The sequence below is a fragment of the Protomyctophum bolini genome, assembly GCF_963924005.1.
Source record: "Protomyctophum bolini genome assembly, chromosome: 4".
Lineage (NCBI taxonomy): Eukaryota > Metazoa > Chordata > Actinopteri > Myctophiformes > Myctophidae > Protomyctophum > Protomyctophum bolini.
The window spans coordinates 4639715-4665437 of NC_137865.1; the positions used below are offsets into that span (position 1 = coordinate 4639715).

The 25723-nt window shown below is 42.7% G+C and overlaps 1 protein-coding gene across 1 annotated transcript in view; it reads left to right on the plus strand.

The window, feature by feature from the left end:
* tp53i11b (tumor protein p53 inducible protein 11b) overlaps nt 1-25723 on the plus strand; it is an 86796-nt gene that overhangs the window by 40589 nt on the left and 20484 nt on the right. Inside the window, exon 2 of the mRNA XM_080761799.1 lies at nt 16982-17119. Within this exon, the coding sequence (XP_080617925.1) occupies nt 16994-17119 (126 nt within the window). The 5' untranslated portion in view covers nt 16982-16993. The remainder of the gene's footprint in view (nt 1-16981; nt 17120-25723) is intronic.

The following is a 25723-nucleotide window of genomic DNA, read 5'->3' on the forward strand; positions in this document are numbered from 1 at the left end:
CCCACATTTAATTTACAGTTATGTACTGTAATTGAAAAACGGTATGCTGTTAAATTACCATAGGCCCACATTTAATTTACAGTTATATACTGTAATGGAAAAAAAAGTATGCTGTTTAATTACCATGAACCCACATTTAATTTACAGTTATGTACTGTAATTGAAAAACGGTATGCTGTTAAATTACCATAGGCCCACATTTAATTTACAGTTATATACTGTAATTGAAAAAACGGTATATCTACTGTAAAATGAATTACAGTAGATGTACTGTAAAATAACAGTAAATTGCGGGCGTCAGTGCTGCCAGTAATTTACTGTAATAGTACAGTGAAATCTCTTACAGTGTACTGTCTCTGTCTGCCAGGTCAGGCCACACAGAAGTGCCACAGCGATTGTGTGTCAAATGCACTCAAACAGGTTAAAGTTTAAAGTGAAGCCTCATGTCTTTAGCCTCCACTCCACTTGTCTGCTTCACATTCCAGGAGCTACACACTCCATTAACTACATACGCACGCATGCACGCTCCAAAACAGTGACTCAATAGGCTACGTACCTTAGTTGGCCTATATTGTTGAGTGACACCTAGTGAGGTGACAGAAAACGTGTCATCTTATAATGAGCCAGTGTATGGGTACACAACAATACGTCTTTCCTGAGGGAAAATTGGTGTAGTGTGTGTGTGTGTGTGAGCTCATATGGGGTGTCGTAAATAGGCCGATATGTTTTCCTGCCTCTTCTTTGTTTTGTTCCATTCTTCTCATTACCTGATGCTGCTGCTTGCTTCATTGTCTGCAAGAAGCCGAACAAAAATCCGTTTTACGCGTACGTACGTACGTACGTACGTACGTGCCTGTACAAACGAGATGCGACAATAAAAACCGCAACCTTCGTCCTTGCATTCATCCGAAAAGAAAACTGCTCTTATGGATATGTATTAAGGACGTCTTGTCTGCCTCCTGTAAACTGTAAAGCCTCCGGTCGGCTCAATAATTCATAACACGTTACATAATAATACCTCGTCTTCAGCTGGTTCACTGTGATGTCAGCCAGCATAGCAGAAATACTGCACATTCATCACTTCTGCACGTTTCTGATCTCATGCTGTTAAAAAAAAAGATCCCTGCTCATCAATTCCAACTAGGGAACTATATGTTAAATTGACACACACACGTACACACACACACACACACACACTTCTCCCTCTCTCTCTGTCGGCCTAATCAATAATGCCACAGAGACGTGGCACATTTATAGCAGGATGGAATAAACATATTCCTCATTGCTATGAAAAGATGATTTTGTTATCTGGGTGACTCCATTCTCTATAGAGGTAAACTAGTGTCCACATGTTGCCTCAGTGTTCATTAAATACTGTGTTGTTTTTGTCTCCAAATCTGTATGGTAAGAGTATGTGTGTTCAGTTTATTCCCTTTATCCCCTAAGATTATCCCCCTAAGTTTCAGTTTATCCCTGAGCAAGCATGAAGGCTCGAATTAGATCAATGGTAAAATAAATGTCAGCACTTGCACACATGCAGGAAACCTGGTTCAAATTCATGGTAGAAGAGGAAAACATAGTGCTGCTTTAACCCATTCTGACCTGAGATCAGATTCATACGAGGTTTTCCACTGGACACACACTGGTCTGATTAACCCATTCTGACCTGAGATCAGATTCTAAAAATGTCAGTCGTTCTTTCGATTTTTCAAAAATAGCAGACCTACAAGCTCATAAGCGCGCCACTCGGTGGCGCGCTATGAGCTTGTAGATCTGCTATTTTTCAATAGCTAAAGCATAACATGATGCTAACACCAAAATGGGTTCCCGTTCAGAATGGGTTAAGTTATGCAATGCACAATCTGTTGTATAAAACGTCTTGGATAAAAGGCGCTATGTGCACCATTTGCCATTTCATTTATAGTGTGTGCGTTTAACCCATTTTGCGCGGGAACCCATTTTGGTGTCGGCATCATGTTATGCTTTAGCTATTGAAAAATAGCAGATCTACAAGCTCATAGCGCGCCACCGAGTGGCGCGCTACGAGCTTGTATAGGTCTGCTATTTTTTTTTAAATCGAAGAACGACTGACATTTTTTAGAATCTGATCTCGGGTCAGAATGGGTTATAATCAGACCAGTGTGTGTCCAGTGGAAACCTCGTATGGATCTGATCTCAGGTCAGAATGGGTTAACGGTGTGAAGTTAAGTGTAGAAATGTGTACGATGTCGGTTACAAATGAATGAATGAACACGAGTATTTCAATGTCCAGCAGAAACAACTTCACAGACTTAACAAACGCACACTAACAAAACAAAGAGATGGTGATTCATTGAAACCCTGCCTACATTTCACCCTTTTCTCTTTTATACATTCATTATTTACCCAGGGTAGTAGCTGAGCACAAGTGCTCCTCATTTCCTGAAACGCCCTACACATAGACACACACACACACACACACACACACACACACACACTTGCAAGCAAGCATATTTCCAGAGGTGCGGTCCTGTGAAATTGTCGCGCTCGCTCATTTCTGCAATACGCCCGCGGGCGACTAGAAATGGATTGTGTTTGAAATTGGTCAAAGTTGATCCCGTGCCAAAGCGACAGCACTCTCCTACCAGCAGTCTGCCGTCACCCTGCAGGCGGATGCGTGCACAGACACACGCCGATCTGCCCCGGCAGAGTTCAGGCACGAAAATTAAGGCCCGGCCCCTCATCAAACCCTGTATACATTCAACACACTGCCCCACCGCTGCCACCCTTAAGATCTCCATATATGGAGCTGACCTGTTCTGACATTCCATATCTTTGATCTGACCTCATCACACCCTGTACACTCAAGAAATGCTCCATATATGGCCCGTGATCGCGACCTTACTGTCTTACCTGTACTGCTGTACTGGGAGCTGACCAGTACAACCATAGTCTTCTACTGTCGTACTGGCCTGGGAGCTGACCAGTACAACCACAGTCTACTACTGTCGTACTGGGAGCCGACCAGTACAACCACAGTCTTCTACTGTTGGCCACAGATCAGCTCCACTGGAGCAGTGCCTTGCTCAAGGGCACTTCAGTGGTGTTTGGTCAGGGTGAGTGTTGGTCATTCTCCTCCTGGTGGCGCTCCGGGGAATCACACTCGGGTGGGGGGGGGGGGGGGGGGGGGGAACTTCCGCCATGTGCACTCCGCTAAGGTTTAGGCCACCTGCCCGGTCACTCAGCAGCCATCAGCGCAGCTGCTCTCATCAACAGACAAGCCGCTTGACTGCTCCACTGGTGGTTGCCTGGCAACTGCATCAGCATCAGCTGTGGAATGTGGGAAGATATTAGATTCACACATTTGCACGCACGCAACGCACACGCAACGCACACATCTGTACACAAACACCCTCACTCTTAATGTAATTTAACTCTCCGACCAGGGGGGGAGCATTTGTATTTCTGATTTTCTGCATCTTATTATTTGGTTTAACCCATTCTGGGGTCTAACCCATTCTGAAAAATAGCAGATCTACAAGCTCATAGCGCGCCACCGAGTGGCGCGCTACGAGCTTGTAGGTCTGCTATTTTAGAAAAATGGAAGAACGACTGACATTTTTAGAATCTGATCTCAGGTCAGAATGGGTTCATCAGACCAGTGTGTGTTCGCAGTGGAAACCTCGTATGAATCTGATCTCAGGTCAGAATGGGTTAAGAAAACGGCGTCGTTGTTTTGTTTTGTTTGCTGGAGATATTGTATAACAGTCGTCCTCGGCAGTGAATGTGTTTTTGTCGCATATATCTAAAAGTCAATCGTTTTGGTGGTTGACGTAATCTCAGGTATAGGAGACCTGAAAGAGGTCTCTATATATTGTACACGCTTTCACCTGTCCAGTTCGAGACATCGTTTTTTTTTTTGCCGTTGCATTGTTATGTAAAGTTTTAGGTTTCGATTGTTATATTTTATTGTCATGCCCCCATTGCATGCTGAACGAATAGGTTTTCTCTGGGAAAAATGATGATGGCATCTCTTGTGCATAATATAGTCGATATGATCATGTAATTGTAGCAATCTGTATAGGTCGACAGCCTGTACGTACGTGATGATGTTGTAAATCAATGTTATGAGGTTTGGTTGTCAAAATGCAAGTGCTGTTATCTATCCATCCACCCCCCATGGCTGTCGTCTGCATATTGATGCTGTCTAGTGGCTATTCACTTCAGTTGCCTTTTTTTATGATGGTGTGCCGCCGAAGCACAACAACAACATAATGGAGAGAACAGAAATATATATGAATCAATCAATCAATCAATTTTCCATTCATTATTTTATTTAAGTGTCATGCCACCTTGTGGCCCTGCTGCATCCATCGCTCAACAAGTATATACATCACAGTACATATGAGTTTTGCAAACTGTTTTAATCGGATCAAAATCCAAAGTATTTCCAAACTTTGTTTTGTCGTCGGTGTCACTTGAACTTCACGAAGTGAAAACAAATTCACGGAATGCAGAGACTCGGTCTGGAAACCTAGGCTATTTCCAAACGGCACCTCTTGCTTTTTTGTTGTCTCCACCAGGCCGAAGGCATGGGGAGAGAGTATGTTTTGCAATCTGTCCGTGTGTGTGTGTGTGTGTGTGTGTGTGTGTGTGTGTGTGTGTGTGTGTGTGTCTGGATGCCAACGATGAACCTCTGCCCCACATTTTCCAGAACGGCCTGTTATATATAGGCCGACTTTTGAAAAACACATTTTTTTTTTGATAATACTCTTCCAGATTCTGTCCAAAAATCCCGCAAATCGTCGCTATCTCTATAGTGATGTGTTCTGTCCGATATTTCATATTCCATCCTAATTGGCTTTCAAATTTTGCAGGACTGGCCTGTTTTTTCCAACAAAAAGCCTCAAATCATGAACATGCAATTTACGTGAAATCTTTCACAGACTTTCCTACTATAGGCTGAGGAATATATCCCACCCTTTTGGTGGTGGATTTTTGCAAAACGAATTGCCATCCAAGGCGTCAGAAGAAATGTCACCCTTTTTTTACACATTGGCCTGTTATAGCGCCACCAGGAGGCCACAACCTGACCTGCCCTGATGGAGACCTGTGCCCCGAGGGACACTTTTTCTATAGTTTTACCCATCAAAACGGTCTGCGAAGGTTCCGCACATGGCATGTTGACGAGCCGTTAGCTTCCATAAATAGAAATATGAGCAACATTAAAGAACGCAGCAGAGCGGAGACGAAACACCGGCATCATTAGCGCGTGTGTGTGTGTGTGTGTGTGTGTGTGTGTGTGTGTGTGTGTGTGTGTGTGTGTGTGAGAATGAACCGTATTTTTCAGAATCGAGTTACACTAGTTACATAACCCACCACCCCTATCTACTGTAAATTACGCCACAGAGAGAGACCCAACAATTACAGTGTTATGACAACAATATCAGCTATAGAGGGTATAGTCAGGGTGCTGTAGCAGTGGTGGGCGGCCATGTTGTAGTTCCACACATGTAGGAAGCCTGTTCATTTCACCCATAGAGATTTCCAAAATGATGAAGTTTTCGTTATTTGAACCCATTTTAGGTCTGACTTCGAAAATAAAAAGAAAAAGTCTTGTGAAAAAGTCTATGTTTCTGTATCAGTGGTTCTCAAACTATTTAATGTCAAGGACCCCCAGAAATATATGTTATATCTGAAAATATGTTGTTCCAGGGACCCCCCAGGAGCAAAGATTTGAGTTAAAAACCTTTGCTCTGAAAGAATATATATTCAAAGATTTCCACCATTTTCACGATTTTTCAAAAATAGCAGACCTACAACTTTTTGACCTGCTGTTTTTCAATAGCTGAAGTATAACATAATGCTGTGAACATCAAAAGGGGTTCCCGCCCCCAAAATGGGTTAAGCGTAGAACCGATCCATCCAGGCTCCCATGGTGACTCTTGTGTCAAAGATATTTGGAAAAATGCAAAAAGTTTACATAATGAATTGCATTTTATAGCGCTTTCCCAAGTGCTCAAAGCGCTTTACAACGGTTCACTCATTCATATACATTGGGAGGTGAAGCGGCGAACAGTCGACGCCAGCGTCCTCACTATCCCACATTCACACACCGATGGTGGCGATGCTCACACACCGACCGACTCATTGGTTTCAGACTTAAAAAGAAATCTTTTTGAAATCTCTTATGCTCATTGAAAAAAACGAATGGGGCTTTATATCTGTGGAACCACAAAAAGGACGCCACTGCAGCTATGCTGTAATATTAATGGGTCGTATTTCATGGAAACACTGATCCACAGCTTGTGTGCATGTGCGTGTATGCGCGCGTGCGTGTGTGCGTGCACCTGTGTGTGACGTGTGTGTCTCTATACTGTCTCCTTTCATCCTCTCCAGTTGATGCTCTTGACTCCAGAAATGATTATTATTATCTCTCTCCTGTGGAAGAAGGGGGAAGGTGGGGGGGAGAGTGAGAGAGTGACATAGTGACACGTTGCCACCCAGAAGGTGTCCGAGCACAGGTTGCGTGCGTGCGTGCACGCGCGCGCCATACGACACTAATGCCTCCTCTATATAGTGTCTCCTTTTCTCCTCTCCAGTCGATGATGTGCTCTTGACTCTTTTATTATCGTCGTTCTTCTGTCGAGGGTGAGGGGGAGGGGGGGGGGGGGGGGTGAGAGAGTGACACGTTGAGGGGGGGGTGACATCAGCATCGCAGCGATGTCATCGGTGAATCCGATACCTTCTTCTTGGGCAAAAGTATCAGAAATAGCCGATCTACGTCATCATGATAGAAAGAGAAGAAAAGATCCTATCACACAATGACTCACATACGGTATTACGTATATGTGTGAGTCATGTATCAGTTTGTGCATAGACATATACCTACATAGATTATGCATGCGTGAATTGCATTTTTTGCATGCATTATCCATATATACATAATCTTCTTCTTGCTATACTTAGATATTCATATATAGTCTTCGAAATCATAAAACCTTTGTAATATTTATTGCGTATTCTCCTCCCATATATATATTCTCCACAGCTGCGGGTCCCCATTAAACTAATAAGACAAAATCCATCCGTGTCTTGTCTATACCGGATCTATATTCAGTTTTCTGTTTTTGCCAATTCAATTCAGCTCAGTTCTCGTTAGCTTTCATTGGCAGATTTGCACTGTAATAATAACGCTGACAGTTCTAACTATAGCCCATTCCGGGCGAGAACCCCTGTTTTTTTGGTGTTTTAAGCATCACGTTGTGCTTTATAGCTATTAGAAAATAGCAGATCTACAAGCTCATTGTAGGTCTGCTATTTTTGAAAAATCGTGAAGATGTGGCTCAAATCTTTTGAATGTATAATATTGTTTCAGAGTGAGCGTTTTTAACTCAAATCTTTGCTTCTGATGGGGGTTCCTGAACAATATATTTTCAGATGGGGGGTCGGTGGCTAATTACATATATATGTATCATGCTTGGGGGTCCTTGACGTGAAATATTGAGCACCACTGATACAGAAACATGAGGTTTTTCAGAAAATTGTCATCTTTAACCCATTCTGAACGGGAACCCATTTTGGTGTTAGCATCATGTCATGCTTTAGCTATTGAAAAAATAGCAGATCTACAAGCTCGTAGCGCGCCACCGAGTGGCGCGCTACGAGCTTGTAGGTCTGCTATTTTTGAAAAAAATCGAAGAACGACTGACATTTTTAGAATCTGATCTCAGGTCAGAATGGGTTAATCAGACCAGTGTGTGTCCAGTGGAAACCTCGTATGAATCTGATCTCAGGTCAGAATGGGTTAAATTTCGACGTCGGGCCTAAATGGGCTATAGACGCACCATCCATGATCCATGCAGACCTCTGGTCTTCTAGGCATTATGGATCAACCTCCGATCAATGTGAACGCGCGTCAATACTCCCCCTGGCGGCAGACATCGATAATGGATGCAGTCCATCTTCAATTGATCACCTTGATTAGCCCATTCTGACCTGAGATCAGATTCATACGAGGTTTCCACTGGACACACACTGGTCTGATTAACCCATTCTGACCTGAGATCAGATTCTAAAAATGTCAGTCGTTCTTCGATTTTTCAAAAGTAGCAGACCTACAAGCTCGTAGCGCGCCACTCGGTGGCGCGCTATGAGCTTGTAGGTCTGCTACTTTTCAATAGCTAAAGCATAACATGATGCCAACACCAAAATGGGTTCCCGTTCAAAATGGGTTAAATGACCTAATTCATTTGGAAAATAGTAATTGGGGAATGTAAAATTATATTTGTATAGTAGTGTGTACAATAGTGTGTACTTCTACTACATCAACATCAGCAAAAGCAAAGTATTGTAAAAAATAAAATAAAATCCACTACATTTATTTGACAACTTTATTACCGTAGTTACTTTGTAGATTTTGATCATAATAATAATAATAAATAAACAAACAATCAATCAATCAATCAATCAATAACAAAACATACATTTAGCCCTATTTTCTATTTTGACTATAAAAATCACACCTGTGTGAACTGAGTGGTGCAACTCCCCTCTCTTTCTCCCCCCCCCCCCTTTCTCTCTCTCTCTCTCATTAGCAGGCAACAGTGCAGCACTATCTCTCTCTCTCTCTCTCTGTTTCTGGCACAACAGCGCCCCTACTGGTACTAATAGTCATACTGGTGCTCATTAACGTCACATAGGTAGGTGAACCAACACATATAGGTGAACACGGACATTGCTGTTCCTTGGAGTGGTTGCACCACTCAAAAAAGAACCAAGCCCATAACGCGACGACTCATTGAGAGCTTGTATAGGTCTGCTATTTTTCAATAGCTAAAGCACGACATGATGCTATAACACCAAAGTATTATGTGGCACCCCTTGGACTTCAAAGGCTCCATGTCGTAAAATGCACAGGTTTCACAGCAGTTTTCCTTCTTGTTGCATATACAGTACTGTACTGTATCTTATATAGGGAAGAAAAAAAAAGTGACGGCAGGACTAGTGCAGACCGCTTAGTTGACAAGAGGCCAAATAATGTTTTGTCCCTTTTTCAAGGGGTGGTGGTCTCTCGCTCTCTCTCACACACACACACACACCCCCCCCCCACACACACACACACACACACACACACACACACACACACACACGTGAAAAGGTCTACCAAGGTCAAACAACTAAAGTATGCGGGAGGGGAGTTCATGGCCGCCACCTGCTAGGGCGAAATAATGAGAACTGCAGCGCTTGCATTACTTCCGCTCTTGGCTTCATATTCGCCGTTCATTCGGAAACCTCCTCCTCGGGGCCTATATGGCGCCGTGCGTACAGGCCAGGGAGCAGCTGCACAGGTGTATTAATTAGTGTGGCAACAACAACTGACAAACAACAAACGAGCATGTGAGTGGGAATGCCCCCGCAGGGCCTGCAGTGAGCGTTGTTTATACGTTGTTTTATGTATAGCCTATAGATACTATAGCTGCTTGTATCATGAGCTACCATCATTATTATTGGTGGTGATGGTGGTGGTAATGCTTGATGTGTATATGCAGCTTCAAACCATTTCGACCTTGACTCGATTCTCAACGGTTTTCTGAAAAACCTATGTTTTTATGTCAACCATTTTCACGTCATGCACCCCCAAAGGTTATGTATTTGGTCACCGACCCCCCCCCCCCCCATCTCAAAATATGTAGTTCCAGGGACCCCTCGGAAGCAAAGATTTCAGTTTAAAATGTTCGCTCTGAAAGAATATAAATTCCAAATTCGCGCAACGTTTTCAACTGCATGTTTAAAAAAAAATAGCAGATCTACAAGCTCGTAGCGTGCCACTCGGTGGCGCGCTATATGAGCTTGTTCTGGCGAGACTCTGTGCCGCGTAAACTAAAACATTATACAAAAATGTGGCTACTATAAATTATGAATCATTCATTTGATCTCTCAAGACTCAAGAGAGCGCATTTCTCATACAGGACCGGACCATATAGATAAAGAAAGAGAACGTTTTACAGCATATTAGGCTGCAATATTCATATCATATTCATATGAAAATCATGTACATTCGAAATCATTCGAAATTCGTTCGAATCCATGTGTTTTTTTTTAAAAGGAACATTTTTTTTTGCCAATTCTGGCAGCACTAGCTCCATATATGGAGATCTAGGGGTGATCGGTGTGCGTTGGGGGCGATCAGGTGTGATCAATTTGGCTAATAAAGGGCCAGGTCGCGTGTCATTGTGATGTCAGGACGTCATTGTGATGACTCAGAACCGCAGTTTGATGTCAGAACATAGGCCACAGCTCCATATATGGAGATCTTAGGGGGTGACCCGGATTTTGGGGCCTCTGTCCCCGGGCAGTCGAGGCTTTTGTGCCATTTCTGGACAACCGACTCTCCGACAGGTCTGGACCATAGAGTATTAAAAGGATAGAGACTAAACTAACGCGAAGCTCCGCCCCCTCTGCTATTCATGTCAGTGGAAGTTGCTCAGTGGCGTTTTGAAGCACCCGGAAGGCTGCCGGAAGTACCGTCTTTTCGCTGATTCAGCATTTCACCGAGGTGCACTCTGGGTGCACTTCCGCATTTGGACACCAAAATTTGGTGTCCAAATGCGGAAGTGCACCCAGAGTGCACCTCGGCCGTGAACGCCATGTGAACGCGCCTGAAGCCTGAATCCATTCATGAACGCGCTCCGTGTCGAGTACGAGCAAAGACAAAAAAGAAAAAACAATACATAGATTTTCGTCTGTTTACATAGCGCACAGGCGCTGAACCAGAAACTTGAGAATTCTGACATTATCTAGGGATTTATATCGAAATGTTAGTAAAGACTTAGCAACTAGGTGGTCTATTTTACCCCTAAAATGTATCAATATAATAAAAACAGTTCCATCTGGGCAATGTTTAATGTTACAGCTAGTGTACTGTACTCATGACATGATGGGTGCATTTGGTTCCATTGTACACTGACTTGAATTAGATTAACACTATAAGACATTTACTGTGTATGAATTCATAAATTACAGACTAAATTAAAACCACAATCTTTGAACATCTTCTGTTTTTTAAACTCAGTACCTCACCAGTTGTGTAAAGATGCAACACAATCAACAAACTCAATGTGGGAAAATTATAAAATTACGGTAGTTTAAAAAAAACACCATGTAGTCATCCCAGGAAAATATCGTTCCCATCAGAAAATAGGCTATACATTACTTTTCTTTAATTACCTACCCTACAGGAGTGGTTCTCAAACTTTTCAGCCCACCACCAAACAGGGTCGTTTATTTAGCCTAACCCCTTCCTAGTGACAACATAAATGGATCTGTAAGAATTCTTAAGAAATAAGCATTTATTTTCAAATACATAAAGTTACAGTACTGCACACTAGGGCTTTCACTTCTAGTGATTTTTACTAGTTGACTAGTTGTTTAACTACCTATTATCTAAAAGAAAAAGAAAAAAAGGTATTGTGCATTTAAAAACGGTGTACATTGGTGACTATAATGTAGCATTCTAGCTGATCTTTAGGCCTACAAAAACGGGGAAATAAGCTCAGAAGATCAGAATTTGTGTCCTCATTACAGTATAAATGTATGGAAGTAGGTATGTCACACAATTAAATTCAATTCAAAGGGCTTTATTGGCATGAGAAAACAACATTGCCAAAGCAGAAAGAACACTACAACAATACAGCAATATAATCAAAACAAAAATTATGTACTTTGAAGGTCAGAATCTTCAATAGATCAACTTCTATGTACCAAGATCACTCGATGCAGGAATATACACGAGAAACACGAAAAACACGAGCTCCCACAACACAGCGTTCCGTGTCAGTTTTAGTACTATTAGCTGGTAAACCAAACCAAACTCCGGTTTACGGTGGGCTTCTTATCTGTAATATAATAAATCAGTTATTTTTTTAGATGTGGTACATGATGCGAGCACTCGAGTCGTGGTTAACAAAAAGGCTGCTTTATCCTCCAGAAAACAGAATGTAAACACAAACTGCCCTGTGCGCGTCCACGAAGCAAACCAGCGGCGCGCTTTCTTGTGCTCGTGCATGAAATTCATCCGCCTGCAGTCCCAAACTTGGCCACTAGGGACCAGCGCTTCAACATTGGAGTGCATAGCTGGCCCCTTGGTCTGGACACCAAGGCACGGTTCTCATTTGATGTTTCTCGGGCGTGTCCTGGGTGCAGATTCCAAAAGAACATTATATAGAAAATGAATTAAATCCGCACTTCACAGTCTAGTAAGAGTCTTCACGCGTTTTGTCTCTGTCTGGTATTATGAATTATGACTGCTGCTGCGGAGCACTATCTTTATTAATAAAGGCTCTTACACTCGACTGGAAGTGCGGATTTAATTCATGTTCTATAGGTTCTCATTTGATGTCGGGGGGGGGGGGGGGGGGGGGGGGAAGAATAATCTCTCAAGTGCTGTCTCAAGATGCCGTGTACCGTACCAGAACACCACAGACTTAACCATTTTGGGCAGGAACCCCTTGTGGTGTTGGCATTATGTTATATAAAAATAGCAGATCTACAAGCTCATAGCTTGTAGGTCTGCTATTTTTTTTTAATCGAAGAACGACTGACATGGAAACATAGCTTTTCAGAAAACCGTCAGGATCATGTATATAGAAGACATTAGAATCTGATCTCAGGTCAGAATGGTTAAGGGATAAGGCCCTTGATGTCTTGTATGTAACTCCCTGTGCAGGTTTGTATTGAGATGTCCACATAATTATGATACTCATCACTGCCTCGAGTATAAGTCGCTCAACTGACTCAATCAAAAAGGCAATTACATTGGTTTCTCTTCGTTTATAACCTATTTTGACCTGAGATCAGATTCTAAAAAATGTCTTCTAAATCCTGACAGTTTCTGAAAAAGCTATGTTTCTATGGCAGTCGTTCTTCGATTTTTCAAAAATAGCAGACCTACAAGCTCGTAGCGCGACACTCGGTGGCGCGCTATGAGCTTGTAGATCTGCTATTTTTCAATAGCTAAAGCATAACATGATGCTAACACCAAAAGGGGTTCTCGCCTAAAATGGGTTAAGTACCCTTCTTACCTGAAGCAGTACTTGACCCAGTCTACCTCATCATATCCACTAAGACACCTGCAATGCCCTTATACTTTAAAGTACCAAAAATCTTCAACTATAGGTTGGACTTTATGTTTCTGTTATAAAGCCCCATTTGATTGGAACAATCTTCCTCTAGATCGATTTCATCCTTTCAGTTGCTTTAGAGGACTTCCCTGCATTGCCATCTTGACTCGCCTTGTTTATGCCTTTTAAAGTACCAGTTATATCACATTCACCGACTTTATGATTTGCACTTTCATTTCACTCTTGTTTCTTAAAGGGACACTTCTTTGCAAAAAGATATATGTTAATGACGTTTAGAAGCTTTAGAACACTTTCCTGGGGGTCTTTATGTGTGTAATATGTGGTTTTAGATATTTTAGATTGTAGCAGTGAGCCTGTTGTCTCTGATGTCATGGACACTGGGCTCACTTCCTTCCTGGACTACATGTTGTCTCAGTAAGACAGCTCTCCCCCCTATCCACAAGGAGGAGCAGTGCACCAAATAATTATGGGAATTGTAGTCCAGGAAGGTAGTGAGACCAGTGTCCATGACATCAGAGACAACGGGCTCACTGCTACAATCTAAAATATCTAAAACCACATATTACACACATAAATACCCCCAGGAAAGTGATCTAAAGCTTCTAAACGTCATTAACATATATTTTTTTGCAAAAAGGGTGAAGTGGCCATTTAACAGCTGATGATGATGTGGTGGTTGGTTGGTGGGGTGGGGTGGGTGGGAGAGGTTGAGCAAGCTGTCTGTATGCATGTGTGTATGTATGTATTTGTATACGTCTGTGTACTGTATAGTCTTATGTATCTTGTTTGTATGTTACGGGTCCCCCTCTAAAATGAGATGCTGCAACTGAGCTGCAACTCAAGGGTCTATAACCCTTCGATAAAATCAGAAATCTGGTGGTGTGGAACGTGCATGTCAAATTTTAAAGGTAGAGTAAGTGATTTCACTTAATTCAAATATCACTTATTTTTTTGTTTTGTTGTGATAATCCTCTCTACTATAGAGTGTGCTGACCATATAAGGAGTTCCTCCCTGTCCCCAGTTAACCCCTGGGGGTCAAAAAACCTTAAGTTTCGTTTTTGACTCTCTATCCTGATTGGACGAAGGCTTAGGTCCCACAGCCAAAAACGAAACCTAAGGTTTTTTGAGTGAAATCACTTACTCTACCTTTAAATCGGTGGGGCGAACGGTTCTCGGGTTACGTGGATTGCAGTATACACACACGAGACACGGTGCATTTATATATATACACACACACACAGTTCACCGCTGCTCCCCCTCTCTTACACACATGGACACACACACACACACACACACACACACACACACACAGATGCTCATGCACCGACACGCACGCAAGTTAGCAATTCTAAATAATAAATGACGGTGCATTTATATAGCGCCTTTATCCAAGGTGCTTTACATACTGTAGATTGTGCTTGTATACATTCACCCATTATTAACACACCGATGGACTGTGGCTCAAGAGGTAGAGCAGGTCGTCCAATGATCCATGGGTCGGCGGTTCGAATCCGGCTCCTCCTCCTGTCTACACTCCTGTCCAAGTGTCCTTGGGCAAAGACATTGAACCCCAAATTTGCTCCCGATGTGCTGGTTGGTGCCTTGCATGGCTTTCCGCCGCAATCGGTGTATGAATGTGTGCGCGAATGGGTGAATCTACGTAAAGCGCCTTGGATAAAGGCACTATATAAATGAACCATTTACAATTTATTTACCAAACCATGCAAGGCACCAACCTGCACATCAGGAGCAGTTAGGGGTCCAGCGTCATGCTCAAGGACACTTCGACACTAACTCTGCATGGGGAAGGCCCCGAGCCGGTTCCCACCCGGCTGTTCTACCGGGCCACTCTATACCCCCCCCCCCCCCAGAGCCACTGCCGACCCAAATCCCCCCCCTGCACTGTATGTGTGTCACACACGTCTAACATTGAATTTAACAAACAATGAACAAAATAAAATACCGGAAATATTATTAAAGTCAGCGCAATTGTTCTGGCGGTGGGGGGAGGCACGCAGGACCTTCTTTCCAAGAGCATAAACATCCCGTGGCTGCAGCGCCTGGTGCAGCTCTGTGCCAAAACCATCAGACTGTATCTGACGCATCGCTGTCTGCCCTTGTTTTTAACTATGTCTACAGAGAAATCAGGCAAAAGTAGGCTATACAGACGTGAGTGGGAAGAGGGCAAATCCTTGGCTTGACGCCACGGCATCATGGTAAACGGTGCATTTTTAATATATAGCGCCTTTATCCAAGGTGCTTTACGTCAGTCGTGCATTACATTGACCCATTCACACGCACATTCATACACCGATGGCCGGCGGGAGCGATTTAGGGGTTTCAGAGTCGCTTCGACACTTACTGTGGGGCGGCGGTGGCTCAGGGGTAGAGTGCCTGGATGGGAACCACAAGGTTGCCAGTTCGAACCCGGGCTCCCCCCAGAGTTACTGTCGAAGTGTCTGTGGTGAATTTGTAAGACACAGACCAGCTAATGATGCCTGGACATCACTAAATGTCATGTGCACATACACGCATGCACATGGACACCTGGCTAAGACCTGGTAATAGTGAAACATGATCAGGGTTGGGCACAGAACAGAAAGGCAAGCCAAGACAAAGGCCCATGGGTAATAAATAACTGGGGTCATTGTTAGGGGTTGAGACCCAAGGCAGTGGTCAGACCGTGGACGATCCTGATAGGCCGAGAGCCATATGAACACATGAACACACGATAGATATAATGCCAGACAAAGAAATATCTGGGCCGGTCGTTCCTCCACTCTCTACCATGTAACTGGGCATGCTCCCCGACGGCATGAGGCCGTCGGACCTATATGCTGTTTGCTGTGCTGTGTACTCTGAAATAAACATCAAGGGACATCATCTCGTTGTCTGTCTGCCGTGCACATTTACTCTCCTGTATGGTGGGACATCATCTCGTTGTCTGTCTGCCGTGCACATTTACTCTCCTGTATGGTATTTAAATATACAACATGTCCTTGAGCAAGACACTGAACCCCTAATTGCTCCCGATGTGCTGATTGGTGCCTTGCATGGTTTCCGCTGCCATCGGTGTATGAATGGGTGAATGTAATGCACGTAATGCACAATCTATGTAAAGCGCCTTGGATAAAGGCGCTATATAAATGCACCATTTTACTCTGGGGAAGCCCGGGTGCGAACTGGGAACCTTGCGGTTACCATCCGGCCACTCTACCCCTCAGCCACCCCCCCCGCCGCCCACCAGTGGAGGTGATTTACAAAGCAAACTGTAAAATTATGTCGGCGTATGTTTTCTGTGGCGCACGGGGGGGACTGGCTGGACAGCATGCATCAGAAGATCAACATTCCCGATCACAGAAGACCCAAACAATATAGTCCTATAGTATAGTGTCACATTATAGTTCTTCATGACATCATGAAACATCTCCCGAGATCGATTCTGTATGGGACCGTATGATGTTATTTTTTATCTGTGTTTTTTACAAGATGTCATATCGGTAGTATTTCTAATACCATGCCCAATACATCGTGGCTGATGTGCTGGAGTACTATCCACACTTTTCCTGGGCTGTGTGTGCTCCAGTTCCTGTCGATTTGATCCAATGAAAGCCAATGAAACTGGTCAGATGACCAATGATATCCAATGAAATCAACAGGAACTGGAGCACACACAGCCCAGGAAAAGTGTGGATAGGCCATTTCAGTAGACTTTTAGGCTTGTTTATTAATGTTGAGTTTGATCTTATTTCAAGATCTCAAAGGTGGCTTACATACTTCTCTCTCTCTCTCTCTCTCTCTCTCTCTCTCTCTCTCTCTCCCTCTCCCTCTCTCTCTCTCCCCCCCCCCCCCCCCCCAGGTGTGTGTCGTCATGACAACGAAGCCTCCTCCCCTAATGAAGAAACACAGTCAGACAGACCTGATCAGTCGATTGAAGACCAGGAAGATCCTGGGAGTCGGCGGAGAGGACGACGACGGAGAGGTTCACCGCTCAAAGGTCAGAGGTCAACTCACTTGTATAGCCGCACCACATTGTCAGTTTACGTTTTTTTTTTTTTTTTTGAGTGGTGCAACCACTCCCAAGGAACGGCAATGTCCGCCGTGTCCGTGTGTTGGTCCGTGTGTTGTTCACCCACCTATGTGACGTTAATGAGCACCAGTATATGACTATGAGTTCCGGTAGGGGGCGCTGTGTTGTGCCAGAAACAGAGATGGGGATAGTGCTGCACTGTTGCCTGCTAATGAGAGAGAGAGAGAGAGACCTTGACTTGCGGTCGCAATAAACTAAACTAAACTAAAAGATTCTGTACACAAGACCAATAACGCATCATCTACCCATATCGTATGTATCTCACCCATTCTTGAGATAAGGGACAAAACTTTTTTCAAACTGGATTTTTTTTTTTTTTAAGATACATTCAAATCAAATAGATGTATTTGTAGACACAGGTCTCAACTACCAATCTTGAGAAGGAACAGGTTTTTCGCATAACATTTCTTTCTAAAATGGGACATTTATGCACTTAATACCTGATTCATGTCAACTCCGTCAGACACACTAAAATCCCTTTTAATTGAATTTTATCATTTCAACAATAATATAAAGTCCTCAGTTATCTTATAATGGCTTTCAGTAATCAAGTTAAGTAATACAAATCTTTTAATATTATTTTGTTCCAATATCACACTATTATGAAATATCCAATTTCTCAAAACCGTCATTTCAACCTTTATTTTCAATATTATAACATGAAAACCATGTAAAAAAAAAAAAAAATCATCATTACGTATCATTTCAGTTGGTGTTTCAATACATAAGCACAAAAGATTTGACAGCGAATTTTCTATTTCTTTGGAAATTAACAAAAACATCACGGGACGAACGTCTGACGGAGTTGACGAACATCTGACGGAGTTGACAAGTTTAACTGATTTAGGTTCTAGACCACCTAGGATCTTGATTCTGGTGACTAATCCCACATTTTCAAGGATGAGGAATACAGTGGTACTATTTAGATTTGCCCTGTGAACATGGCAGCCATTTTTCAAAATGGCCGCCAACTTTCTGTTATTTCCCAATAACTCAAGTTCTACACCACCTAGGATCTTGATTCTGGTGACTAATCATACATTTTCAAGGATGTGGGATACATTGGTACTATTTAGATTTGTCCTGTGACCATGGTAGACATTTTTCAAAATGGCCGCCAACTTTCTGTTATTTCCCAATAACTCAAGTTCTACACCACCTAGGATCTTGATTCTGGTGACTAATCATACATTTTCAAGGGTGAGGAATACAGTTGTACTATTTAGATTTATCCTGTGACCATGGATGGTAGACATTTTCAAAAATGGTGGACCTGCTATTATTTTACCAATTTACTCAGGGAATATTATCAGAATAATATAAAATCTGTGAATACATTTCTTACCAAGAATTTTCTTCACCAATGTTTGTAAAGGTGTCTACTAACATATCCCACATTGGTTTCTATTTGACCACCCTAGGGGCATGTTTGACAGCTGCTGAAAGTTGGGTACCATCAACAACCAATATAAGGCTAAATGTTCTAAATTTCATTATGCTTTAAGTAGCATGTGGCATGTCAAACTAGGGGCTTTTCATGATTCTGGATCCATTCCAAGCATTAGTTTTGCACAAAAAACACTACGTTGGCTAAAAACGGCCATAGCCATCATCACAGATGTGATGAGGTCAGCACATGTCGGCACATTTGGACAAGTGGCTATGGCCAAACTAGGGGGTCTATGGCCAAACTATGGGTCAAACTCCTTGGGCTAAATTCGGTGAGGTGAACAGTGAGCAGTGAACAGTGAGCGAAAGACTGAAGACAGAAGATTTGGCTTCAGGACCATCAGGCAGGATGTGCAGACACTGAAGGCATCAGTGTCTTTCTCTGTGTCCCCAGAATGTCAACCAAAGCAATGTTACCAAATCAAAGGAGCCTTCACCTCATGTCACCTGGGGCTGGGTGAGCAATCGTATCCTGTATCTAAACTCACAACTAAATACAGACACTTGGCCAGACTGCCGTTTGAAAGGGTCAAACCCCTCATCCTGATTGGGGAAGACCACCCCACCTAATCACACCAACCGAACAAGTGAGGTTGGGGCCTCCAGGTGGGCCAGCAGCCATCTGCACAAGACTGGGATGGACCCTGCAGGAAAGCAATCTCCAGCCAAGACAATGTAAGTTGACTATAACAGAGCCCCAGAACACAGAGCTCAGGAGAAGGATGGAGAAACACTGGCAGGAGGCCACCAAGATACAATGCCCCAGAGACCCAGAGTGTGCCACCACTGGCAGTAAGGAGATCAACTGCTGCAGCAAAGATGTCATGAAAGGCAAGTCTCCACCAAAAAAAACCCTGAACCTAATCGGGGTGTCAAGAGACCAAAGTTTCTCCCCCACAGTTCCCTGCAGTGGCCAGTGAAGTCAAACTGTGCATCTGTACCTGAAAGGGGCAAGTCAAAGGCCAGAAAGCCCACCTCCTTTTAATGTCCTGTCAGTAGAAACTCAACCTGCACCTGAAATAAGCCCTTACCTCTCCCAGAGAAAGTTCATCCTTGAAAATGTAATGATTAGTCGCCAGAATCAAGATCCTTGGTGGTCTAAAACTTGAGTTATTGGTAAAATAACAGCAGGTTGGTGGTCATTTTGAAAAACAATGGCTGCCATGGTCACAGGACAAATCTAAATAGTACCACTGTATTTCTCATCTTTTAAAATGTATGATTAGTCGCCAAAATCAAGATCCTAGGTGGTCTAAAACTTGAGTTATTGTAAAATAACAGCAGGTGGCGGCCATTTTGAAAAAGAAAATGGCTGCTATGGTCACAGGACAAATCTAAATATTACCAATGTACCCCACATCCTTGAAAATGTATGATTAGTCACCAGAATCAAGATCCTAGGTGGTGTAGAACTTGAGTTATTGTAAAATAACAGCAGGTGGCGGCCATTTTGAAAAATGGCTGCCATGGTCACAGGGAAAGTCTAAATTGTACCACTGTATCCCTCATCCTTGAAAATGAGGTCTTAGTCACCAGAATCAAGATCCTAGGTGGTGTAGAACTTGAGTTATTGTAAAATAACATCAGGTGGCGGCTCTTTTGTAATATGGCTGCCATGGTCACCACGAGACAAATCTGTGATGGCCCCATAGCCAAAAATGTTCCTTAAGGCATGCTCTAACTGTGTGCCAAATTAGAATACTGCCCATTATTCAAAAACAATAATTTTATTGTTTTAGGAACACTTTTGTCAACTCCGTCAGATACACGTCAACTCCGTCAGACACAAAATCTGACGGAGTTGACGTCTGACGGAGTTGACAAAATGGCATTTGTTTTCATCTTAACCCTCTTTAGTACAATGTAGCCATTTTGTTTTTGCTTAATTTTGTTAGCTAAACCTAACCCCTAAACTAAAATAATAAACATTATTTTGGAATTCTTAACAAAGATCATAAAAATGTGCAGACGGAGTTGACATGTAAAAGCTGTGACCACATTGTTATCAACATTGTTTGTTTAAAATATCAAACAATTGAATGCTTGTCAGACCAGGTACTCCACTGTTGCAACAAATATAAATGGGACTTGGAAAAGGAGTCTTCAGGCTAAATCTGTCGACAATATTTTCTGATTAATTTAAGACTTTTAAAAAAACCTGACGGAGTTGACGGAGACGTGGGACGAACATTTGATATGAGATATTTAATAGAAAATATAAATTAAAATTAACTGTGTATATTATTTGCTATGTTGTTGACAATATACTTTAATTTAGTATGTATATTTATGTGATTGTGACAGTATTAGACACTTTTTTGGCAGTTTGAAATTGTGGCCACTTGCTGGGGACAGGCTAAATACAGGCCTTTTTGGGTACAGGGCCTGCTTTTAACTAATTCAGATGGAATATGAAAACAATTATAATGAAATTAAGGGCATAATAATACACAACTGTATTACACTTAACTTTGCAAGTGCTTTTATTTTTATGAATTAATTTATTTTTTACATAAAATAAGGCTCTTATGTGTGGGACATCCACTTTTGTCCCTCATCTCAAGAATGAGTGATCTAAAAATAGCAGCGAACAATCAAAAGGGCATTACCTGACCATGGGTTACACGTCAAGGGCGTGTACAATATGACTACGGTGCACATTTCCACTTCAAATCATATTAGTATCCCAACTGATTATTCATCCCGAGAGCCGGCTTCTCTAAAGCGGCCGCCACACCACACGTGTGCTTTGGAGGCAAATCCTCAGACTTTCATTCGTTAACAATGACCTTCCTATACACACCACCGTTAGGCGTTGTATGAATCCGGTCAGCGTTGCGCTGTTGTTTTTTTGCCAGCACATTTAGATTTTGGGTTTTAGTCATAAGTCTCTTGAATAGTTTTCATTTAGTTTTAGGCACCTGGAATGTTTTAGTCAAGTGTTGGTCTAGTTTTAGTCGACTAAATATCATAAGATTTTAGTCTACTAAATCTACAGGTGATTTAAAGTTGAACAAAATATATTTTAGTGGGTAGTAATGACTTTTTTTTTTTCACTCGCTGAAAATAGACGATGTACAAGCCCACAACGCGTTGCGATGCGAAGCGTTGTGGGCTTGTAAGATCTGCAACTAATGCAACTCGTTTTAAAATGATTTATACTGGATCTCTTGTCCACTATAGTCCCTTCTTAACATTTTAGTCTAGTTTTTATTTGTTGATGAAATTGTGAATATATTTAGTCTTATAGTTTTAGTCATCATTTTTTTCTACAAAGACGGTTTACACCCGAGCAGCCGGGGAAGTCAAGCATTGGCCACAAATATAACTGTTAGCCTCCGCCATCATCTTTCACCCTACTCGACAATAACAACAACAACACAGTCCAGTCCTGACACCTCTGTGATTTCCGTCACGGATTGACGTCCCCCTGGTCCTAGCTCCAGTACCATTAGTTCCGCCTCAATTCCCAGCCTCATTTCCATTGGACTTGGACCAACATCCACACTTACAGTTGCAGTTTGTAACACAACAATTATCACACTAAATATTAAAACAATAATAACACATAGACAGTTAAATATTTCTATGTCAAAGCGTACAAATACTCTCTCAAATTTAATAACTATCACATCATCATCGTCACCATCACCATCATATATAACTAGAAATAATGATACCCATATATCTACTATTTCAACAACAACTGGCAATAGAAATCATATACTGCCTTCAGTGCCACTCCCCCTACCTAGACATAATATTAACCACCGTATCCTCCGTCCTCTGAAGCGTGCATCTGCTCCACCCAAGGCCGAACTAAATATTAGTATGGCTCTTTTAAATGTCAGGTCCATGATCAATAAAACTTTCATCCTGAAGGACTTTTTTATGTCCCACAAATTGGATATTATGTTCCTTACAGAGACCTGGCAGCCTGTAGGTGACCTCTCAGCATTTTCAGAACTCCTCCCCTCTGACTGTTCCTTCTTCAGTTCCCCTCGAACCACTAGCACTGGTGGGGGCCTAGCGACAGTTTTTAATTCAAATTTAGATTGTCAACTGATTGAACCTGCCCGTCGTTACCCCAGTTTTGAGCTCCAGCAATTCCGGATAAACCTGTCCTCTCATGTATTCTGTGCTGTCATCTATCGCCCTCCAAAATACAACGCAGGTTTCATCCAGGACTTTGGTGACCTCCTATCGGAAGTCATGGTCAACTATGATCATATTGTGATCTCTGCTGATTTTAATGTGCATGTCTGCTGTGAATCAAAACCCCTAGTAAAGGACTTTCTTAATCTTCTCGATGCTTTTAACCTAACACAATCAGTTACCGGTCCTACCCATGATAAGGGGCACACTCTTGATCTTATTTTGTCACATGGTCTATCTATCACTGTCACTGACATTTGCACGTCCTTCTGTATCTCCGATCATTTCCCCATCCTATTCACTGCCGTTATTCCCTGTTCCAAAATCAAATCTGCTGCCCCTGCCCGTCGCCAGCGCACCATCACTTCTGCCACTGCTCCTCATTTCTCCCGCATTTTTAACAATTCAGCAATTTGGGCCCTTGATCACACTAGCACTCTGAGTGCGGAGGAACTCCTCTCCATGTTTAACCATACATGCACTAGCACCTTGGATTCCGTTGCGCCCTTTAAGCTCAAAATTAAGAGCACTAAAGCACTCTCTGAGCCATGGCTTAATGTTAACACCCGCGATCTCAGACGAGCCTGTAGACGCGCTGAGAGGAAATGGCAAAAAGATAGACTTCATGTTTCATTAGAGATTCTCCGCAACTGCCTCAGGGACTACCAGAAAGCTGCTGTAGCTGCAAAAAAGGACTATATTTCCAACCTTGTGTCTAAAAACAGTAACAAGCCACAGGTCCTCTTCAATGTCCTAAACTCCATCATAAATCCCTGTGATACATCCCCGGTTGTGCCCTCACTTACTCTCTGTGACAACTTCCTTAATTTCTTTCTAGATAAAATTACTACACTCAGATCTGCCCACTCACCTTCCCTGGTGCCGGCCCTATCCACTCCCACTGCTACCCTCACTCATTTCAAGCCTGTCTCCCTAACCGCACTCACTGATATTGTCAATGCTCTGCGACCAACTAATAGCCCCTCGGACAGCATCCCCTCATCTTTATTGAAAGATGTCTTCAGTTCTGTTGGCCCCACCATTATTTTAATCATAAACTCCTGCCTGAAGTTGGGTACAGTCCCGGCTAATTTTAAACACGCCACTATCAAACCTCTTCTTAAAAAGAATAATTTAGACCCCTCCGTCCTCGCTAATTTCCGACCTATTTCCCAGCTCCCATTTTTATCTAAAGTTTTAGAAAAAGTAGTTTACATACAGCTTCAAGCATTTTTAACTACTCATGGTATCCATGATACTTTTCAGTCTGGTTTTAAACCTGGTCATAGCACCGAAACGGCCCTACTTAAGGTTTTTAACGACCTGAGTTTAACCGCTGACTCAGGTAGTCCGGCCGCCCTGGTCCTTTTGGACCTGACTGCCGCTTTTGATACCGTGGATCACAGCATCCTGCTCTCCAGGTTAGAGCATTATGTAGGTATCACTGGTACGGCTCTACTGTGGTTTAGATCCTACCTGACTGACAGGAGTCTTGCTGTCAGGCTCGGGGAATACTCCTCACGCACCGCCCCCCTGTTCTGCGGAGTTCCCCAGGGCTCTATCTTAGGCCCCATTTTATTTTTATTATATATGCTGCCCCTAGGAAGCATAATTAAGAAGCATAATGTCTCTTTTCATTTCTATGCGGATGATGTGCAGCTCTATCTACCTCTAAACACCAATATTCTGCTCACAGACCCCTTCCAGCCACTCCTCGATTGCATCTCCGACATCAAAAGTTGGATGCTAAATAATTTTCTCACCCTCAACGAAAGTAAGACGGAGGTTATCATTTTTGGCCAACAGTCAGCCCCGTCCCTTGCCACTTTGGGACCCCTCAGTGCAAATATCCACTCATCTGTAAAAAATCTGGGTGTGTTCTTTGATAACAACCTTAAATTTGATAAACAGATTAGCTCCGTGGTCAAAGCAAGTTTTTATCAACTTAGGCTAGTGGCCAGGATCAAGGGCTACCTTTCCCAACCGGACCTTCAGAGAGTTATTCACGCCTTTATCTCATCGCGGCTCGATTATTGCAATGCGCTATATGTAGGCATGGACCAGTCCACCCTCAGACGTCTGCAGCTTGTCCAAAATGCCGCCGCACGCCTACTCACTGGTACGAGGAAGCGTGATCATATCACTCCCGTTCTTGCCTCCCTCCACTGGCTTCCTGTTAAATTCAGAATTGATTTTAAGATCTTATTATTTGTTTTTAAATCTCTTAACGGTTTGGCTCCCCTGTATCTATCGTCACTCATGGTCCCTTACACCCCATCCAGGGCCCTGAGGTCAGCTGACCAGCGGCTCCTGACTGTGCCCAATTCAAATCTCAGGTCCAGAGGTGACCGTGCCTTTTCAGTTGCTGGCCCCAAACTCTGGAACTGTCTACCCCCTCATATTAAGTCTGCTCCTTCCTTAGAGGCCTTTAAGTCTTTACTAAAAACCCATTTCTTCTACCTGGCTTTTAATGTTTGACCTAATTAACCTGTGTACTTTTTTTGTGTTGCTTCAATTTTGTAATATAACCTGTGTATTTTTGTGTTGCTTTGTTTTTGTTTTACTATGTTTCCTGTACAGCACTTTGGTTGGCCTCCTGGTCTTTGAAAATGTGCTCTATAAATAAAATTTGATTTGATTTGATTTGATCATAGCTTAGTTTTCATGTAGTTTCCATGTATTTTTCCTCGGTGAAAAAAGGTTTTTTTTTTCGACGAAAACACCACTGAACAGACACATTTTATTTAATTTTAATTTTGTCCATACTGATTTCATGTATAGGCTACAGAGCATACAGAGCATAGAGTTATATGGGACAGCGCCCTCTATGGGTCGTCTGTCAGACTACAGATGGACTCTTCAAATATCTTTCCAAATCTCGTGAGAGTGTGTTGCTGTTGGATAGAG